The sequence below is a fragment of the Phalaenopsis equestris genome, unplaced genomic scaffold (genome assembly GCF_001263595.1).
Source record: "Phalaenopsis equestris unplaced genomic scaffold, ASM126359v1 Scaffold209007, whole genome shotgun sequence".
NCBI classification, from domain to species: Eukaryota; Viridiplantae; Streptophyta; class Magnoliopsida; order Asparagales; family Orchidaceae; genus Phalaenopsis; species Phalaenopsis equestris.
The window spans coordinates 1-19,158 of record NW_018228213.1 but is presented as its reverse complement, the minus strand read 5'-3'; the positions used below and the strand labels follow the sequence as shown (position 1 = coordinate 19,158).

Sequence of the window (19,158 nt, the reverse complement as noted above, 5' to 3'; positions counted from 1 at the left end):
TTCATAAAATTTTCCTTATCCCTTTCTCTCGAATCGCACAAGTCTCCCTCACGACCGCACACGACTCTTTATCTTCGAATTAACCAAAATCCCCTTATAGAGAATCCGGCTCCTCTCCTTCACCACTCTGTGCTCGAATCCTTCTGCAACGATGTACGGATTCGAAGCCATGACGTTCAATATCCATGGAGGATACCTCGAGGCCATCGTGCGCGGTTACAGATCTGGTCTCCTCACTGCCGCCGACTACAATAATCTCTGCCAGTGCGAAACCCTAGAAGACATCAAGATGCACCTCTCCGCTACTGAGTACGGTCCGTACCTTCAGAACGGTGAGCGCGGATTCTGTCTCGATGCCAATCCCTATCAGTCGCTTAGATATTGTTTATTCTTCGTTGTCATTGAATCAAACCTATTTAAGCTTTTAAGAATCGCTTGTTTGGAATTCAGACTTCTTGTTTCAACATCCATACTTTTTCTGGCGGTAAATTTGGATTTGATGTTGCCATTTGCATTATATGGGCGTGCTTTAATTGTATTATTCTTGGGTTCGGATGCTCTTTTGTTTACTTCTTGTTTCCTTTGTTCCTGGAGTTGAATTTAGAAAATTACAGAGGGCCCTTGGTGGCATATTTTACTTATCAGATGTACGTGAAATCTGATCCTTGCAGAACCTTCTCCCCTACATACAACCACAATTGTGGAGAAGTGCACTCTTAAATTGGTGGATGAGTATAAGCACATGTTGTGCCAAGCCACAGAACCATTGTCAACCTTCTTGGAGTACATAACGTAGGTATTCATATACCTGGGAAGAATATCTTTTTTTCTAACTTTATTTATGCTCCTTCACAGTTCTGGAAAATGGTTGATTGAAACTAGTCATTAACTCTGCAGATATGGCCACATGATTGATAATGTTGTGCTTATTGTCACTGGTACATTGCATGAGAGAGATGTGCATGAATTATTAGAGAAATGCCATCCTTTGGGCATGTTTGAGAGGTAACCTATTGAACCGCATTGCTGTCTCTTTGTTGGGGACATTACATACATACCACCCAATTATAATGTTTTTTATGTATCCAACACCTTAACTTAAATTTTTACATTTATACCACCCAAATCTTTCATATCACATAAAAAATACCACCATTTTAACCCTTAAAGGGTGAAATACACCTTTTCATGCATATGGAAGGTCGCATGTATGTAAAAACTGAAGTTTAGTTGCTAGATATGTAAATAAATAAGGATTGAGTGGTATATATGTAAATCTTCCTTTTGTTTTGCGGGCTATGCTTAATTATGCGATGGCCACACCGTAGTTTTGTCTATTTGGTGAAACTACATTTTGACAGTTTTTTTAAAAAGCTGTCATTGAAATCTGTGGTTTCCCACAAGTCTTGGCTAGGTGTGGTGACAGCTTTCTAACTACGGTTTGACTTAATTAAAAAAAATTGTAATAGCTACCACAACTTTTTGAGCATTAGATTATTCTTCAGCAGCTTCACAGTTATTTTTTAATAAGCTGCAACTACCCTAAACATACCCTTAGTTTGTGAAGTAAATGTGTGAATTGTTGTTATGCACAGCATTGCCACCCTTGCGGTTGCCCAAAACATGCGAGAGCTCTATAGATTGGTTCTTGTTGACACACCATTGGCTCCATACTTTTCTGAGTGCATCACATCAGAGGTAATACTTCTCTGACATTTCTGTTTCTCTAGTTGTTTTCTGAATTTTAAAGTGCCTTGCCAAGCAAATTAAGTATTTGCTTGAGGGTATGTATTCTTCTTCCACTTGAAATTTGTACTGTTATGAAGAGAATTGGTGTTCTGCCATACAATGTATTCATCATCGACTTTGACCAGTCTTTTTTGGATGTTCATGTTAACATCATCTAAAGATTTTTATTTCCGCTGCATTAAATAGCAAGCAAAATGTGTCCCATTTCAAGGTTCTGTTTTGTTAATTCAGTTAATATTTTTTCATTCTTATAGTTGAAATTTTTACTATTGTAATATTCCCATTCTGGTGCTTCATGTCATATCCTTATGCAGGATTTGGATGATATGAATATTGAAATCATGAGGAACACTCTTTACAAGGCATATCTAGAGGACTTTTATCAATTCTGCAAGGTTGATAGAAGAATTTTTTTACTTTGATAGCACCTAAAGTTTGATATTTACATACATACCGCATAATTCTTATGCATTTACATATCTAACTCCTAAAATTTGATATTAACATTGATAGCACCTCGTGCTAAAAATCTATGCATGAAAAGGTATATTTCACTCTTAAAAAATTAGTGCTGGAGGTGTTTTTGATGTGATGTTTTAAGATTTGATTGTTATATATGTAAATATTAAAAATATAGTTTTTAGATATGTATATGTATAAGAATTGTGTGGTATTTATGTAAATGTCCCGATTTTTTTCTATTATCAACTATCTTAATCTTTTTTTTTATCCACACCTTGTCTTTTTATATATTTTTCCTAGAAACTTGGAGGTGCAACTTCTGAAATAATGTGTGATCTCCTGTCTTTTGAAGCAGACAGAAGAGCTGTAAATATCACTATAAATAGGTAAGATCTTCAAGATAAAGCAAGCCCTTTGAAATAACCTTTTTCAGTGGCTAGGCATCTACTCCCTCTTATTTGGCCTATCAAGAGGACTTCTATTTGATATTTTCCTTTATATTTTTATGGACTGATTGATCAAAATGTTAGTTCAATTATCGTTCAATTAGCTGTTAAATAAATGCAGTATTGGCACTGAGCTGACTCGGGATGATCGGAGGAAGCTATATTCTAATTTTGGCTTATTGTGAGCTTCTCTTTAACTTTGGTCACTTTGTTAAATTTGTGTGGCACATGTTTGTGTGTGTATACATACATACAGACATACATACCACACAATTCTTATGTATTTTCATATGATAACACCTAAACTTTTATATTTACATTTATAACAGTTTGGTATCATAAATCTGTGCATGAAAAGGTGTATTTCACTTTCAAATTGTTTGTAATAGTGGTATTTTTTATGTGCTGTTAAAGATTTGAGTGGTATGCATGTAATTGTCAAAGTTAGGTCTTAAATATGTAAATATATAAGAACTGAGTGGTATGTATTTAAATGCCCCATATATATATTATTCCATTATTCTTGAACTAATGTGCACCTTATGCATGCTAGATATCCGTATGGACATGAAGAACTTGCTGTTTGTGAGGATTTTGATCAGGTGAGGTCTTTCATTGAGTGTTATACTGAATTTTCATAGGATTTATTTTCTTAGATGCAATTTTTTTTATTATTTACATTAACTTGATGATGATATTGAGTTATGTATCCTTTATTTAGGTTCTGTTTTGAGCTGCTTTTTCATAGCAATTCTTTCTAAACAAATTTGATATTTTTATTTTCTTGTAGCTTGCGGCTTTTTAGAAAATTCTATGCTGAAAAATGTTTTTTTTTTAATTAGATCTATTAAAATGTGTTAGCTATATGAATAGGTTGACAAACATTAATTTTCAGTATGTTGGTTTTGTTTTTTATTGCGTACTATACATTAGTGTTTGGAATTGGATTTGATGGTTACTTTCCATCAATAAACTTTTTCTAAATTAAATGGTTTATATTAGGGATATTTACATACATAACACCCGATTCCTATGTATTTACATATCTAACATCTAATTTTTACTTTTACTTTTTACATTTATACCGCCCAAATCATTTATTTCACATTAAAAATGCCATCATTTTAACTTTTAAGGTGAAATGCACTTTTTGATGCATAGGTAAGGTGGTATGTGTGTAAATCTTCTTTTAGTCTAACTGGTTTTTGACCAGCAACCAAGAATGATGTAGATGAAACCTAGTTATTGGTTTTTGTTGATATAGTTAGGACTTGCTTGGGCATTGTTAATCTAGTTAGGGGCTATTTGCAATATTAATTTTCCTTCTTTTTTGGCCGATTTGCCGTCCAAAGCAGCAGCAAGAGTTTTTGTATAGGTTAAGTGGCACCGGCGTTCTAGCTTGATTTATTCGAATAAATATCATCATTCTTACTAATTTTTCTAGGGACATTTAAATACATACCACACAATTCTTATGTATTAACATATCTAGCACCCAAGCATTCATATTTACATGCATACAACTCAAATCTTTAACATCACATAAAAATACACCATTATTACCTCTTTAAAAGTGAAATACACATTTTCATGCATAGATTTATTGCATCAGGGCTATAAATGTAAATATCAAACAAAATATGTAAATGGATAAGAGTTGTGTGGTATCCATATAAAGTTCGCATTGTTGTAGCATGCCATGCTTTCTTTCTGTTCTTATCATTTTGCTCAAGCAAAAAAGTTCACTTTTTTCTTTTATTTTCTATCATCTATCTTGCATGATATTATGCAATGTATTGGAAGACTTACGTACATACCACTCTTTTGCTATGTATTTTCATATTTAACACCTAAACTTCAAACTTTCAAATACATGCTTCCTTTCTTATGCATGAAATGGTGTATTTCACTTTTTAAAAATTGAAATGGTGGTACCTTTGATGTGATATGAAGGAATTGGGTGGCATAAATGTAAAAAAGTAAAGTTTAGGTGTTAGATATGTACAATATATATGAATTGGATGACATATCCTATAACATCAAGATCCAGACATTTGATGAACAATAGGATATGATATCCTTCATCAACATAAGTCGTGGTACCTTTGATGTGATATGAAGGAATTGGGTGGCATAAATGTAAAAAGGTAAAGTTTAGGTGTTAGATATGTACAATATATATGAATTGGGTGGCATGTTCGTAAATGCCCCTAATGAATTTAGTTACTTTAAGCTATAACTTCTCTAGCCAGAAGTTCTATTTATTGCGTTGCTACCATTGTTCTTTTTATGCAGCTGCTTAGAAACTTCATTTTGATGGGTTGCAGGTTCGTGGTGTGTTGGAGAAATACCCGCCGTATCAGTCGATATTCTCCAAACTATCTTATGGTGAAAGCCAGATGTTAGACAAGGCTTTTTACGAGGAGGAAGTGAAAAGGCTTTGCCTGGCATTTGAGCAGCAGGTATAACTATCGAACATTTAGTGCCCGTTTGACTTCACTTTTTGTTTTATGCTTTTATTTTTATTTTCTGTTTTATTTTTGAAAATATGCGAAACGAATATATCCGTGAAAGGGTTGTTGTAGCTCCAATTGCAGACAAGATTAGAGAAAGTCCTTAGATGATTTGGTCGCATTAAACATCGATCATTTGATGATCCGGTTAGGAGAGTAGATGTATTAGATTCAATATATGTTAAGAAAAGTAGTGGTAGACCTAAAAAAGACTTAAGATTTACATACATACTACTACATTCTTATGTATTTACATATATAACAGCTAAACTTCAATTTTTACATACATGCTACCTTCCCTATGTATGAAAAGATGTATTTCAGTTTTTGAAAGTTAGAATGGTGGTCTTTTTGACATGATATGAAAAATTTGGGTGGTATAAATATAAAAAGAAAAGTTTAGGTTTTAGAAAAGTAAATACCTAGGAATTCGGTGGTATGTATGTGAATGCCCCTTAAATATAATAGAATTTTCTATAGTTTTTTATTTTCCTACTTCAAATGCTGAACAAAGTTGCATCCTTTTCTACTTGACCTACTTGGAACTATTAATCTCTCTTCTCAAATGAGATTCTATTTGATGTAGCATGAGGTTTGCATCAAGCTTATTAACTTCTAAAATATGAAATACACATCTTCTTGCATAACTAAAGATGACATATATTTAAAAATTGAATTTTGGGAGTATTATTCGTAAATAGAGATATTTAGTTGTATAAATATATGAGGTTTTAATGTTAAAACACCGAATTTTGGGGAACATGATGCTAAACATATTTATTTGTGCAGTTCCACTACGCAGTATTCTTTGCATATATTAGACTGAGGGAGCAGGAGATACGGAACTTGATGTGGATATCGGAATGTGTGGCGCAGAATCAGAAATCAAGAGTTCATGACAGTGTGGTTTTTATTTTCTGATTTTTACATTTCTGCCCATCCGAACATCTTTCTCTCCCATCTGTGTAATGTTTAAAATAAATGTTACCTTTAATTCTGTATTTCTAATTACCTGCACTTCACCACATTATGTATTTTACATGGATGTTATATTTTGTTCGTTGTCTGCAAAATATTGTCTGCATATTCTCATAAAAAAATTGTTTTGTTTTCAATATTTGAGATTTGGGCTGTAAATGACCCGAGCTTGAGCGAGCTCAGGCTTGGCTCGTGTTCGGCTCATTCGAAACTGTTCGTGCTCCAAATTAGCTTGTATTCGAAATTGGCTACTTAAAATTAAATTGGAAAAAATATATATAAAGTATTGGATTTTAACCTGTACCAAATGTATGCAAAAGAAAACATAAATCATGTTACCACACGGGAGGTTATGATTTAAAATTAAATATAAATATATATATATTATTTCGAGTTAAAAAGAGCCGAACACGAGCGAACAAAGAGATGGTCGTGTTCGGCTCATTTATAATTTGGGCTTTAAAATTTTTTTTTATGTTCTGCTCGTTTACTTAACGAACGAGCCGAACACGAGCTACTTAATGAGTAGAACATGAGTTGTTTGCGAACAACGAGCTTTTTTGACAGCCCTATTTGAGATAGGTGAAATAGCGCCAAATTGCTCTACATACTGATTATTTGTGAGAATTAAAACACAATGAGAATGTGAGCTAAAGATTCATCTGTAAAATTTTCATTTTAGGGATGTGAGGAAAAATTACATACATGGAACAAATATTTAATGTATTTGCATACCTGATATTTATATATTATATTTTATTTAGATAATATTTAAATACTATATTGTACTATGATTGAGATTATATAAATAAATATCAAAATACATGAAATTTGTGAGGAGCAATTTTGTAATTTAAAACCCACTCAAAGGATGGCTGAAAATAAAATTTTGCTTATTTAAAAGAGAATTTTCAGCATTATTTTCATTTTGGAACTAATAAATTGAATATTTATATAAGTTTTACATATTATAAGCATATGTTTGTTAGGTGTATTTTTTTATATAATTAATTTGGACATATTATAGATGGATTTTAATTAAGAATCAGTAAAATAAAATAAATTTTAATCATGTGATTCCTTTTTTATTTTAAAGTATACTATGCACATAAGATTTCTTTGTGAAGAAGTGACTAAGAAATTGAATTTTTTGCATCTTTTATGATATCTGATATATATATATATATATATATTTGTGTGAATGACCTAACTTTATATATATATATATATATATATTTGTGCGAATGACCTAACTAATTGATGCGGTCTCTAGCATAAGTTTTAAGCAAGTACATCAGAATTTTCAACCCTTCTTGGGGATCGATATTTGGTGCCCGCTGACCACCAAATACCAATTCACCTTTCAAAGAAAAAAAAATGAGAGAGAGAGAGAGAGAGAAAAAAAGAGAGAGAGAGAATAATACCACAACCACAATCCTCCATTTTACGAGAAAAAAAAAAAAATAATAAGGGATGGAGAGAATTTAGGGTTTTCGCTGGCAGCCCCTCGGCTGGCTGGGAAGGCCACTTGTATATATATATGTCTATCTCCCGTTGTCTGTTTGTATTTTCTTCTCAGCTGCACCGCTCACCGGCTTCCTTCCATCTGTGCGTTTCTAAAGGTTTCCAGTTCTTATTCAGTGGAAGATGGGTCCTGGTCTCTACGCGGACATCGGCAAGAAAGCTAGAGGTAATCGTAATTTTTCAACTCTCCATCTCCATCTCTCTCTTTTCTAACGATGGCTATTTATATTCTAATTGATTTTATTATGTTTGATTTGATTGCTTCTGCTCGTGCTAGATCTTCTGTACAAGGATTTCCTGACGGACCAGAAGTTCACAGTCACGACCTACACTGCAAATGGAGTTGTGAGTTTTCTTAATCGATGGGTTCATTTATTGTTTACGTTTAGTTTATTCTTCTTTTCTGTTAAATATTCCCTTCGATCGAGCTGTTTTGATCGTTTTAGTGACTCTTAGTTGTTCTTCCCGTGATTTATGGTGAAATTAATGCTGTTATTGTTGACAGATTACCTTGTCTCTTAAATAGTAATGAGAGTGAGGGGTTGTTTGGGTACCATTAGGGTTTAAATCAAATAGGATTTAATAAATTCTGTAAATATGCTTAGTTTTAATTCCTGAAAACCGTCTGGCTTGATAGATGTTAAATCTGCTTAAATATTGGGAAATTTCTTGGCATCGGAATAAATTGTTTTGCATATCAATTTATTCTATTGGATGAACTGATGAAGATTGATATTTTTTATCTGCATTTAAGTTTCATGCTTCGTAGATAATTACTGATAATTGCATTAAGATGCAGTTGAAATGATGGCTCTTTTTATTAATTTTTGCTAGTAATGTAGCTCTAAAGTAGTAATTATTAGCTATTTTTCCAGCAAACATTCATGTGGGAAAGATGATGTCAATTTTGTTGAAAGAACAAATCCTTTTATATTATTTTGAGGTTTTTATTGAATTCTAAATGAGAAATCTGCGATGGTATTGTGATATCATAATTTGCAATGATGACATTTTGGGAATTTGATTGCTTATTTCCTATAGCCGTATCTGTTTGCAATTTTTTTCTATCTTAGAATTGCTATTTTAGTATTGCGGCATTGCATTGGGGAAAACAATTAAAAAAATTTGTCTTATGTTTTAGCATTTTTCCTGCTCAATCTAAAGGAAGAGAAATACAATATGGAGAAATTGTGAACCAATACTTGTGATTAATCAAGGCTCTTACACTAGGTTTATTATTCTCTGGCCTCTTCAAGTATAAAGCAAAATCTCTTCATACTCATTTTTGGATCAGGCAGAGGAAAACATGATCCTTTTATTGCTGCATGAGTCAATCCTATAGCTTGTTTTTTTCATGTTTAGGGAATAAACCTTCACAGAAGTAGTGTAAGGAGATAGAATTTTTGGGAAAAGACCTAATTAGTTATAGTTGCTAGAAGAGGTATGATGTTAGAAGGGGACCATTACATACAAAAGATTGCTTCCTAATATATTTCTTTTTGCAGAGACTCTTACTTGAAGTAAAATTGAACAATTCCACCCCAAAAGTGCATTTTTTTGAAAACCACCATAACACTTCTATAAGGTTTTGAAGTGCAGCAAAACAATGCCTAGAATTGCTATTTCAGTAAAGTGGGTGATGGCATTGTGAATTTGAGATGTATGAAAAAGTTTACTAAAAGAATGGTAAAACTAACATGTCTTTTGAGAGAAGCAAAGAAACTCAAACTTTTTGAAATTTATGCCTGTTATGATTTAGATGAGCAAATAAGAATTTATCTGTCATAGCTTTATTTTCTGAGGTATTTAGACATATTTTTTCCAATGCTTTATTTTTTAATATTTTTTGATAATTTATACCTTTTAATGTTCTTATCTTCTAAGATTTTTAGATGACATGCATTTTTTTAGTTTTCACCTTCTAGGATTTTTCGAGAATTTTTACATTTTGAGACATTTGCTTTGTGAGGTTTTTGAAGAATATGTACTATATTAGATTTCTAGATTACATGTATTTGTCAAGCTTTTTGTCTTCTAAAATTTTTGAAGTTTTTTTTGAGGTTTTTAGAGAATATCTATCTTTTGATTTTTTTTTTAATTCAAAATGTTTTGAAATATATGTGTCTTCTGAAGCTTTGGACTTTTGAGATTTTTAAATGAGGGACATCGGTTGGGTGATTGCAATCAAATGATAGCAAGCATTGGCTGTGGTTGTCCAACAAAGAGCTATGGCTCTTTAAATTTTTAAGTTATTATTATTATTATTTTTTTTTCTAATTTTATGTCTAGCTCTCCCACCTTATGAAAAATGTGGTTCTATTTATAATTTTTGAGATTAACATTTAGGTTATTTTAGCCAAAGTGCTAAGAAACTCTACTAGGCTATCTATGTTGATTCTTTCAATCATTAACCATTCATTTAACATTTAAGTGACTTAATGCTGTCATAATTGAACAATCTTGATCTCGTTTTTTTTTTTATTTTTTTATTTTTTTTTTTTTTTTTGGGTCAAGAAGTTTAATTTGACTATTAGCATGCAAAATTCAGGTATCCTACTATCTTTTAATCAATATTCTAAAGTTTCTAATCACATGTTAAAGTATTTGATATCAGTTCATTTGGACTTGAATCGGACTATTAGTATTATTAGATTTGTCTTATTAAGATATTTAGTTTGACTATAAGTTTGAGTTAAAATAATCTTAAATTTAATTTGAAAAATGTCTAATGTAATGAAATGAATTTTAGTTATGCATCAGTGTTATGGATTTGATTTTTATTTTAAAAGCATGCTAGACACGAAATGATATATATTTGTTTAAGTTTTTTTTTAAGGAAAAAAAATGATTTAACATTTAAAACAATCAAAATTATTATTTTTTGCTTTTTTAAAATTTTCAAAATGTCTTCTGATACCATCTCATCCACATGAGTTGAAGCTGCTTCGAACTTCCATATTTTATTCTGCTCTTAAGGTGCAACTCTTGCATTGTCTTCTTCTCAGATCCATAAAGCCTCTCTTCTAATCAAGTTACCAATTTGTATTATTCAATCTAGAATACTAGTAGTGAAAAGGCTGGGCTGGCTTTATTTACTTGTAAGGGGAAGCGAGGAAGTACATGAGGGGAAGAGAGTGAGTTGAACGCTTCGTAATGAAAAATTTCTTTTGAGAAGTGAATATTTAGTTTTGGAAAATTTGCATATGTAGCACACAATTTTTATTTGGTGACATGTTTCACACCTAATGTTTCATATTTACCTACGTAGCGCTTCAATGCTTTAAACTTATACATCAAAAGGTGGATTTAACTTTCTAAGAATTTTTTATAGTGCTATTTTTGTTGTGATATTAAAGATATGAGTGATATGTGCATAAACATGAAAGTATAGGTGTGGGATATGTAAATACATATGAATTGTGTGCTGTGTATGTAAATGCCTAATTTATTTTTTAGAGTTGGGTGATGCATAATGAAAGTTTTTTTGCAAAGTGACTTTTAATTATTTTAAGTCATGGTTTTACTAGATTTTTTTTTGTAGGTTCTTTTTCTTTTTAGCTTGTTATCCTTATTATCCAGCTATTAATATTTACTCTCCATTATAAACTAAACAATTGTGGTTTTGTTAAATGAAAACTGGGGTTTAGAATTGATCCCGGAGGGGTCAAACTTTGACATTGAAAATATTGTAATAATTTTTATAATCATCAAATTTATTTTAATATGAAAATGCAATGCAAGATTAATCAAATAAAACTCATATTATTGTTTATTTAGCCTTCTTTTTTATTAAATTTTTAATACTTTTATTTTTTGTTCTAGGCCATCACAGCTACAGGGACAAAGAGAAATGATTACATCTTGGGCGAGTTACAGTCTAGGCTGAAGAGCAAGAATGTCACTGTCGATTTGAAAGCCAACTCAGAATCCAATGTATGACTTTATTCATTAAATTATATTTTTTTTCATTTCAATCGAGAATGTTTACATGACGAACTATTTGCACATTTCACATAAAAAATTAATATTCTCTTCTGTCCAACATTTTTTACCCAAAAAATTTAAACTAACACATTCATGTTTGCAAGCTGCAGCCAACCAGTGGAGTTTTTGTTGCGCTTTTTAAGATTTAACATATGTTATTATAAACAGAGGTAGATGAATGTTAGTTTTTTGGGGCACATTTATATACATTCCCCCCATTTCTTATGTATTTATGTCTTCTAATACCTAAACTTCACTTTTTTACATTCATACCAACAAAATCTTTCATATCACATCTAAAAATACCACCATTTTAACTTTTAAAAAGTGATATGCATCTTTTTTTTGTACAAGTAAGGTGGCATATATGTAAAGATTGAAGTTTAGATGTTAAATATGTAAATACATAAGAATTGAGTGGTTTGTATGTATATTTTCCTAGTTTTTCTTAAGTATTCAAAATTTTAGTGCTACACTTTGTCCCAAAAAAAAAGATTTTTTTTGCATCATGGTATTAAAGCATATAATAATGCTCGCTACTATTTTCTTCGTGAAAAAAAAAGGATGTTTGGATTATGACCTCCATGCTCTACTTTTTGCAGGTTTTAACCACGTTTACCATTGATGAACTTGGGACTCCTGATTTAAAAACAATCATCAGTTTTGTTTTACCAGACCAGAAATCCGGCAAGGTTAAAAAAACTCTTGAAGTTTCATCTCTTTAATAAATAAATTTGTGAGGCCCTTTTGTTCACTTTTCACATTTATTTTCATCAACTTCAGGTTGAGCTACAGTATTTGCATGATTATACTGGTATTAATGCTAGTCTTGGTTTGACTGCCAACCCTGTTGTGAACTTCGCTGGAACAATCGGTTCAAATAAACTAGCCGTTGGTGCTGACGTGTCTCTGGACACCGCTACCGGAAACTTCACCAAATATAATGCTGCTCTGAGCATCACCAATGCGGACCTTATTGCTTCCTTAAATCTGTGAGTTATTGTTAGCTTTTGATTTTGCTGTCTTTAAATGTTATTCATTAAAAAAAGTTTGAAAATTTTTCGATAAATTTGGTAAGGATGGATTTTGAAATCTATAAGTGTTAGATATATAAATTCACAGGAATTGAGTGGTATTTATGTAAGTGCGCCAAATTAATATTACATTCATTTCAAAATAAATCTAACAGTTACAAAAACTAATTGGAAATCTGCTGCTTCTCCTGCAGTTCCAACAAGGGAGATAATCTGACCGCTTCCTACTACCATCTAGTGAGTCCACTCACGAGCACCGCTGTCGGGGCCGAGTTAACTCACAGTTTTTCGACCAACGAGAACACGTTAACATTTGGGACTCAATACGCGCTGGATCCTCTCACTACAGTAAAAGCTCGCTTCAACAACTATGGGAAGGCGAGCGCTTTAATCCAACATCTGTGGAGCCCCAAATCCCTGGTAACCCTTTCTGCTGAGGTGGACACAAAGGCCATTGAGAAGAGCTCTAAGGTCGGCCTTTCCCTTCTCCTTAAGCCTTAACTTGCTAGTATTCAACGCTGCACCACTTTTGTGTTGAATTTAATTATTAATTGGAAATAAAACTACGGCCTCTGTTTTATTTATTGTTATTATTTTTATCATTGATATTTTGTTGTTTTTACTGAATGTGTTTTAAGCTTTAATCAGGTGCTGGTTTTGATGGTTTTATTATGACATGTGGACAGATTTTTGTGATGCATCTGCACATTATAATTTAAAAGTATAATAGTTGACACGTACTTTGATGTTAAGGTGGTTGATTATAACATTTTTATGACATAAACAATGTGTATATTGGACATGGATGTTTGAGGAAAATATCTTCTATATTGAAAGAAACAATTGACTTTATTAATTTATTATTTATTTAAATTCTCTCTTTTTCAATGATGTTTATTATTGTTTTTATTGTTGTGCAAGCTGGCAAGGGGGTGCGGACTAATGCGTGCTAGGGGGTGTTATGGGGCGAGGGGTTTAGATGGATGTTGGTTAAGGGATGATGACAAGGAAGATGATGCGAGCGAAGAGATGTATGTGAAATGATTAGGTTTCTAGACAAACAAGCGATGGGAGGCAAGGAGTTTAAGTTGATGTGGGCTTGGATGTAGGTGTGTTTAATCTAGGTTTTTAGTTGGTTTCAAGTTTAACATGAAATTGACCCAGCCAAATGATGATTGATCCTAGCATAACTCAAATATTAAACAGGTTGATGCAACTAACTTGAATCTGACCGCCTTCAACATGTTGACCCGAACTCAACCGTTATAACATATGACATAGTAGCTATTCGGACTAAATTCAAGTCAGTTTATGATTAGTGGGTCAATTTGGTGTGGATTTTGGGTTAATAGGGTCAACTCTAATATGGCCTGAAAATTATTCGGGTCATCTTGACCTTAAATTCTTGGAGTCATCATAACATGTCAATTTTTGAATTGACCCCTCTATTTGTGGGTACAATAATGAGAGGGAGGTGATGAGACATAGGCGATATGCAGTGTATTTAGGGTTTGTTTCGGGCAGTTGCAGTTTATCCTGCTTATCCTGATAAGCATCTTATCCCGATAACCAGCTGATCCGGATAAGCTGTTTGGCTTGTGCGTTTGAAAAACAGCTTATTCTGGATAAATGACCAATCTGCGCTTGATTTGTATAAGTTGTTTAGTTATTTGGTTTGTGCGTTTTGTAAACAGTTGATTTGCAGTTTTTTTTACAAATTTATCAATCTTCTTAATTCAATGTTTGGTTTGTGCGTTTTGTAAACAGCTGATTTGCAGTTTTTTTTACAAATTTATCAACCTTCTTAATTCAATCATAAAGGGGAGATAAATGTGAATATTGAAGAACATGAAAATACAAAATATTCTTAAAATTAAAGTTCAAATATTAAAACATGAAAATATAAAATATTTATATCACTTAAATATTTTAGATTACATCACAGAAACACAGTTATCTAAATAAAAGTGAAATACACTTTAACACACTAATATGTATTATAATGAAAAATACACTTTAACACACTAATATGTACTATAATGAAACCCAAAAAAGAAGAAAAGATAACGTGTTAAAATTATAAATAAAAAAATACCCAAAAAAGAAGAAAAGATAACATGTTAAAATTATAAATAAAAAAAATAAATAAAAAAATTTTAATGTTGACTTTAAAATATAACAGTATATCACGGTCATGCTGCCCGGCTCTGACACTCCAGAACCCATAGCAAACTTTAAAAATACCACCATTTTAACTTTTAAAAAGTGATATGCATCTTTTTTTTGTACAAGTAAGGTGGCATATATGTAAAGATTGAAGTTTAGATGTTAAATATGTAAATACATAAGAATTGAGTGGGTTGTATGTATATTTTCCTAATTTTTTTAAGTATTCAAGATTTTAGTGCTACACGTTGTCGCAACAAAAAAAAATTCTTTGCATCATGGTGATAAAGCATGTAATAATGCTCACTACTATTTTCTTTGTGAAAAAAAAAAGGCTGTTTGGATTATGACTTCCATGCTCTACTTTTTGCAGGTTTTAACCACATTTACCATTGATGAACTTGGCACTCCTGATTTAAAAACAATCATCAGTTTTGTTTTACCAGACCAGAAATCCGGCAAGGTTATTTTTTCGGAAAAAAAAAAAAAAACTCTTGAAGTTTCATCTTTTTAATAAATAAATTTGCGAGGCCCTTTTGTTCACTTTTCACATTCTTGTTCATCAACTTCAGGTTGAGCTACAGTATTTGCATGATTATACTGGTATTAATGCTAGTCTTGGTTTGACTGCCAACCCTGTTGTGAACTTCGCTGGAACAATCGGTTCAAATAAACTAGCCGTTGGTGCTGACGTGTCTCTGGACACCGCTACCGGAAACTTCACCAAATATAATGCTGCTCTGAGCATCACCAATGCGGACCTTATTGCTTCCTTAAATCTGTGAGTTATTGTTAGCTTTTGATTTTGCTGTCTTTAAATGTTATTCATTAAAAAAAGTTTGAAAATTTTTCGATAAATTTGGTAAGGATGGATTTTGAAATCTATAAGTGTTAGATCTATAAATTCACAGGAATTGAGTGGTATTTATGTAAGTGCGCCAAATTAATATTACATTCATTTCAAAATAAATCTAACAGTTACAAAAACTAATTGGAAATCTGCTGCTTCTCCTGCAGTTCCAACAAGGGAGATAATCTGACCGCTTCCTACTACCATTTAGTGAGTCCACTCACAAGCACCGCCGTCGGGGCCGAGTTAACTCACAGTTTTTCGACCAACGAGAACACGTTAACATTTGGGACTCAATACGCGCTGGATCCTCTCACTACAGTAAAAGCTCGCTTCAACAACTATGGGAAGGCGAGCGCTTTAATCCAACATCTGTGGAGCCCCAAATCCCTGGTAACCCTTTCTGCTGAGGTGGACACAAAGGCCATTGAGAAGAGCTCTAAGGTCGGCCTTTCCCTTCTCCTTAAGCCTTAACTCGCTAGTATTCAACGCTGCACCACTTTTGTGTTGAATTTAATTATTAATTGGAAATAAAACTACGGCCTCTGTTTTATTTATTGTTATGGGATGAGTCATAGGCGATATGCAGTGTATTTAGGGTTTGTTTCGGGCAGTTGCAGTTTATCCTGCTTATCCTGATAAGCATCTTATCCCGATAACCAGCTGATCCGGATAAGCTGTTTGGCTTGTGCGTTTGAAAAACAGCTTATTCTGGATAAATGACCAATCTGCGCTTGATTTGTATAAGTTGTTTAGTTATTTGGTTTGTGCGTTTTGTAAACAGCTGATTTGCAGTTTTTTTTACAAATTTATCAACCTTCTTAATTCAATCATAAAGGGGAGATAAATGTGAATATTGAAGAACATGAAAATACAAAATATTCTTAAAATTAAAGTTCAAATATTAAAACATGAAAATATAAAATATTTATATCACTTAAATATTTTAGATTACATCACAGAAACACAGTTATTTAAATAAAAGTGAAATACACTTTAACACACTAATATGTACTATAATGAAACCCAAAAAAGAAGAAAAGATAACGTGTTAAAATTATAAATAAAAAAATTTTAATGTTGACTTTAAAATATAACAGTATATCACGGTCATGCTGCCCGGCTCTGACACTCCAGAACCCATAGCAAACTTGTCCGACTGGGATACCGTAGAAATGGAAGCACTCAAACTAGAAGTGGTGTTCTGAAATTGTGATACCAACGAACTCCGAGCAGCAGTGTCCAGGTTTGTTATAAAAGAAAGATCCCATGCTAGCATAATAAAAACAAAAATCAATACTAATTGCCTAACAAAAAAATAATATTTCTAAAAATAGGATTTTTATTGACCACACCTTCTCTCTTATTTCAAAGTGCATGAAACAATGACTAAGCACATCTAGAATTAGCTGTAGATAGGAAATTATGAAGCAGAATTTTGATTAAAATACTCAAATTCATCAAGAATTAAACCATCTAGAGCAACTTGCTTCAGGTCAATAATAAAATCATTTCTTAAGAACCCAAACCCAAAAGTTCCATCTTCATGTTCCCATATCCTACCCTCAACTTTTCTGGGATCGCCAGAAGAACCAGCCAGGCAAGGAAGAACATCAAAAACCATAAAACACCAAATTCGAACTAACCAAAAATATGGAGTACCTACCATATGAAAAACAGAGAAGTATCAATTCTTTCCACTTCTCCAACGCATCAATAGCAGCATACAAGTGAAATTTGTTAAAGTACATTTTTCTCGGTAGCTAGGGCAAACCGAATGTAAAAAATATAGGCACAACATCTTTCCAATAAATGTTAAAATATGTAAAAATGTTTCTGGCAAATCGAATCAATTGTTGGAGCATATGTAAAAATAAGATCTCTGCAAAACCTCAAAAAGCTCAAGCCACAAAACCGTAATCCAACTGCTTCTCGCTTAAAAATACGTGTATGATGTTGAGGTTTATGGATCTAACAGTAATGATGAACCGCAAATATGCATCACATTAGAAAGCAATGGACGGAAAAAATCATTCTCGCAGGAGATAGATCGAGGGAGGACGAGAGGGGAGAGGAGAAAAGAAGACGAGGAGAGAAGAAGAAGAGAAAAGGGAGGAGGGAGCTTGAAATTTTTTTACCAGGACACCTTCTTCTCGGTAGCTAGGGCAAGATCAAACGAGCAAAGAACCATCAAGCGAGAGTTTGCAGAGCAGAGAAGGAAAATAGTATGTCCCAAACACGATACGCGCCTATAGCCCCGCGTTCAGTGAAGCACGGGAGCGGCGTTTTCAAAAATGTCACACTTTTAAGCTGCCCCAAACGGACCCTTAGAGCAATGCGGACAAGGAAAGCAATGAGAGTGATGAAATGTAGCTGAGCTTGCAGTTTTGAAATTATTATTATTTTTTTTTTAATTTTGCTTCACAATTTTTTTTATCTTAAATAAAAATTTAAAAATATATTTTTAAATATATATGCTTCAGCCCAAAAAGAAAAGCTAAACAAAACCCATAACTTACCACTTTTGGGTTACCAATGCATTGTCAATTTTCGTTTACTAAAATATACCAAGGCCGTCGTAGAGCACCTCTCCTTCTATGGAATGTGCTGCAATTAGATGGAAAGCAGCATTAATAGAGTATGTGAAAGGTGTTAGAATAATTTTGAAGCAAATTTGAATTGAGTAAATTGTTGTCTAATTTTAAACTAGCAAACATTTATGAAAAAATGTTTACTTAATATGTTCTAATAAGTTATATCATATATAAAGTAACAGCGGTTCTCTTTTTTTTAATGTATAGAAATTTTAAATTTAAATTTATTTATTTATTTTTAAATATTAATCTCATATGCTCATTTATTATTATTATTATTATTATTTAATATTGCGGTTTCTTAAAAAAGTAAAACACGAAGGAAAAACATTTCGGCACTAAACTACATAAAAATAGGATTTTTACGATTATATGCTTATTCAATACATTTGAAATAATCACCATATATTATTGAAAACTACAATAATGAAGCACTATCCTCGCTCATTTCACAAGTCTCCCAAATGTTGGCATGCAATTATCATCTCATATCCGCCATCGTTCTACCACGACAACAGACGAGTCTAGAGTGTTCCTTATGTCAACATTAGAAAGACTTGCCCACTATTCCTTGGAGACTAGATGATGCTTGTTTCATGTCCACGACCATCCTACGACCATGATAGTTATGTCTAACATACATAACTTTGTAATGACAATGAGATTGCTTTCATCAAGTCAATATTCCCCTGTTTTCAACAATCCTATGGTGTTTATTTCTAGCCTATGTAAGAGCCAACCTAACGGACTAAGACCTTCTCAATCGCCCAAAAATATATTTCACTTCAAAATCCCTCTTATCTCTTGGGCCCTACATAGTGCATAAATCTCCTTGCAATTATATATATATATATATAT

At 32.5% G+C, this 19,158-nt stretch overlaps 2 protein-coding genes across 3 annotated transcripts; both read left to right on the top strand.

The window, feature by feature from the left end:
* Positions 1-27: 27 nt before the first annotated feature.
* Positions 28-6,218, top strand: LOC110036596 (probable V-type proton ATPase subunit d). Its single transcript, XM_020741079.1, has 10 exons — positions 28-332; positions 672-792; positions 898-1,005; positions 1,596-1,698; positions 2,064-2,144; positions 2,512-2,597; positions 2,779-2,838; positions 3,211-3,259; positions 4,985-5,119; positions 5,960-6,218. Exons 1-10 carry the CDS (start codon positions 152-154, stop codon positions 6,089-6,091), a joined length of 1,056 nt encoding a protein of 351 aa, XP_020596738.1. The 5' UTR covers positions 28-151; the 3' UTR covers positions 6,092-6,218.
* Positions 6,219-7,615: 1,397 nt separating this feature from the next.
* LOC110036595 (mitochondrial outer membrane porin-like) lies at positions 7,616-16,246 on the top strand. Of its 2 annotated transcripts, none has more exons than XM_020741078.1 (6): positions 7,616-7,838; positions 7,950-8,017; positions 11,495-11,605; positions 15,230-15,319; positions 15,429-15,637; positions 15,874-16,246. In XM_020741078.1, the coding sequence occupies exons 1-6, from the start codon at positions 7,796-7,798 to the stop codon at positions 16,178-16,180; spliced, it is 828 nt and encodes a 275-aa protein (XP_020596737.1). In that variant the 5' UTR covers positions 7,616-7,795; the 3' UTR covers positions 16,181-16,246. The 2 variants fall into 2 exon arrangements, with proteins under 2 accessions (XP_020596737.1, XP_020596736.1); XM_020741077.1 differs by lacking the exons at positions 15,230-15,319; positions 15,429-15,637; positions 15,874-16,246 and adding exons at positions 12,259-12,348; positions 12,440-12,648; positions 12,885-13,365 and having other exon boundaries at positions 7,617-7,838.
* The last annotated feature ends 2,912 nt before the right edge of the window (positions 16,247-19,158 follow it).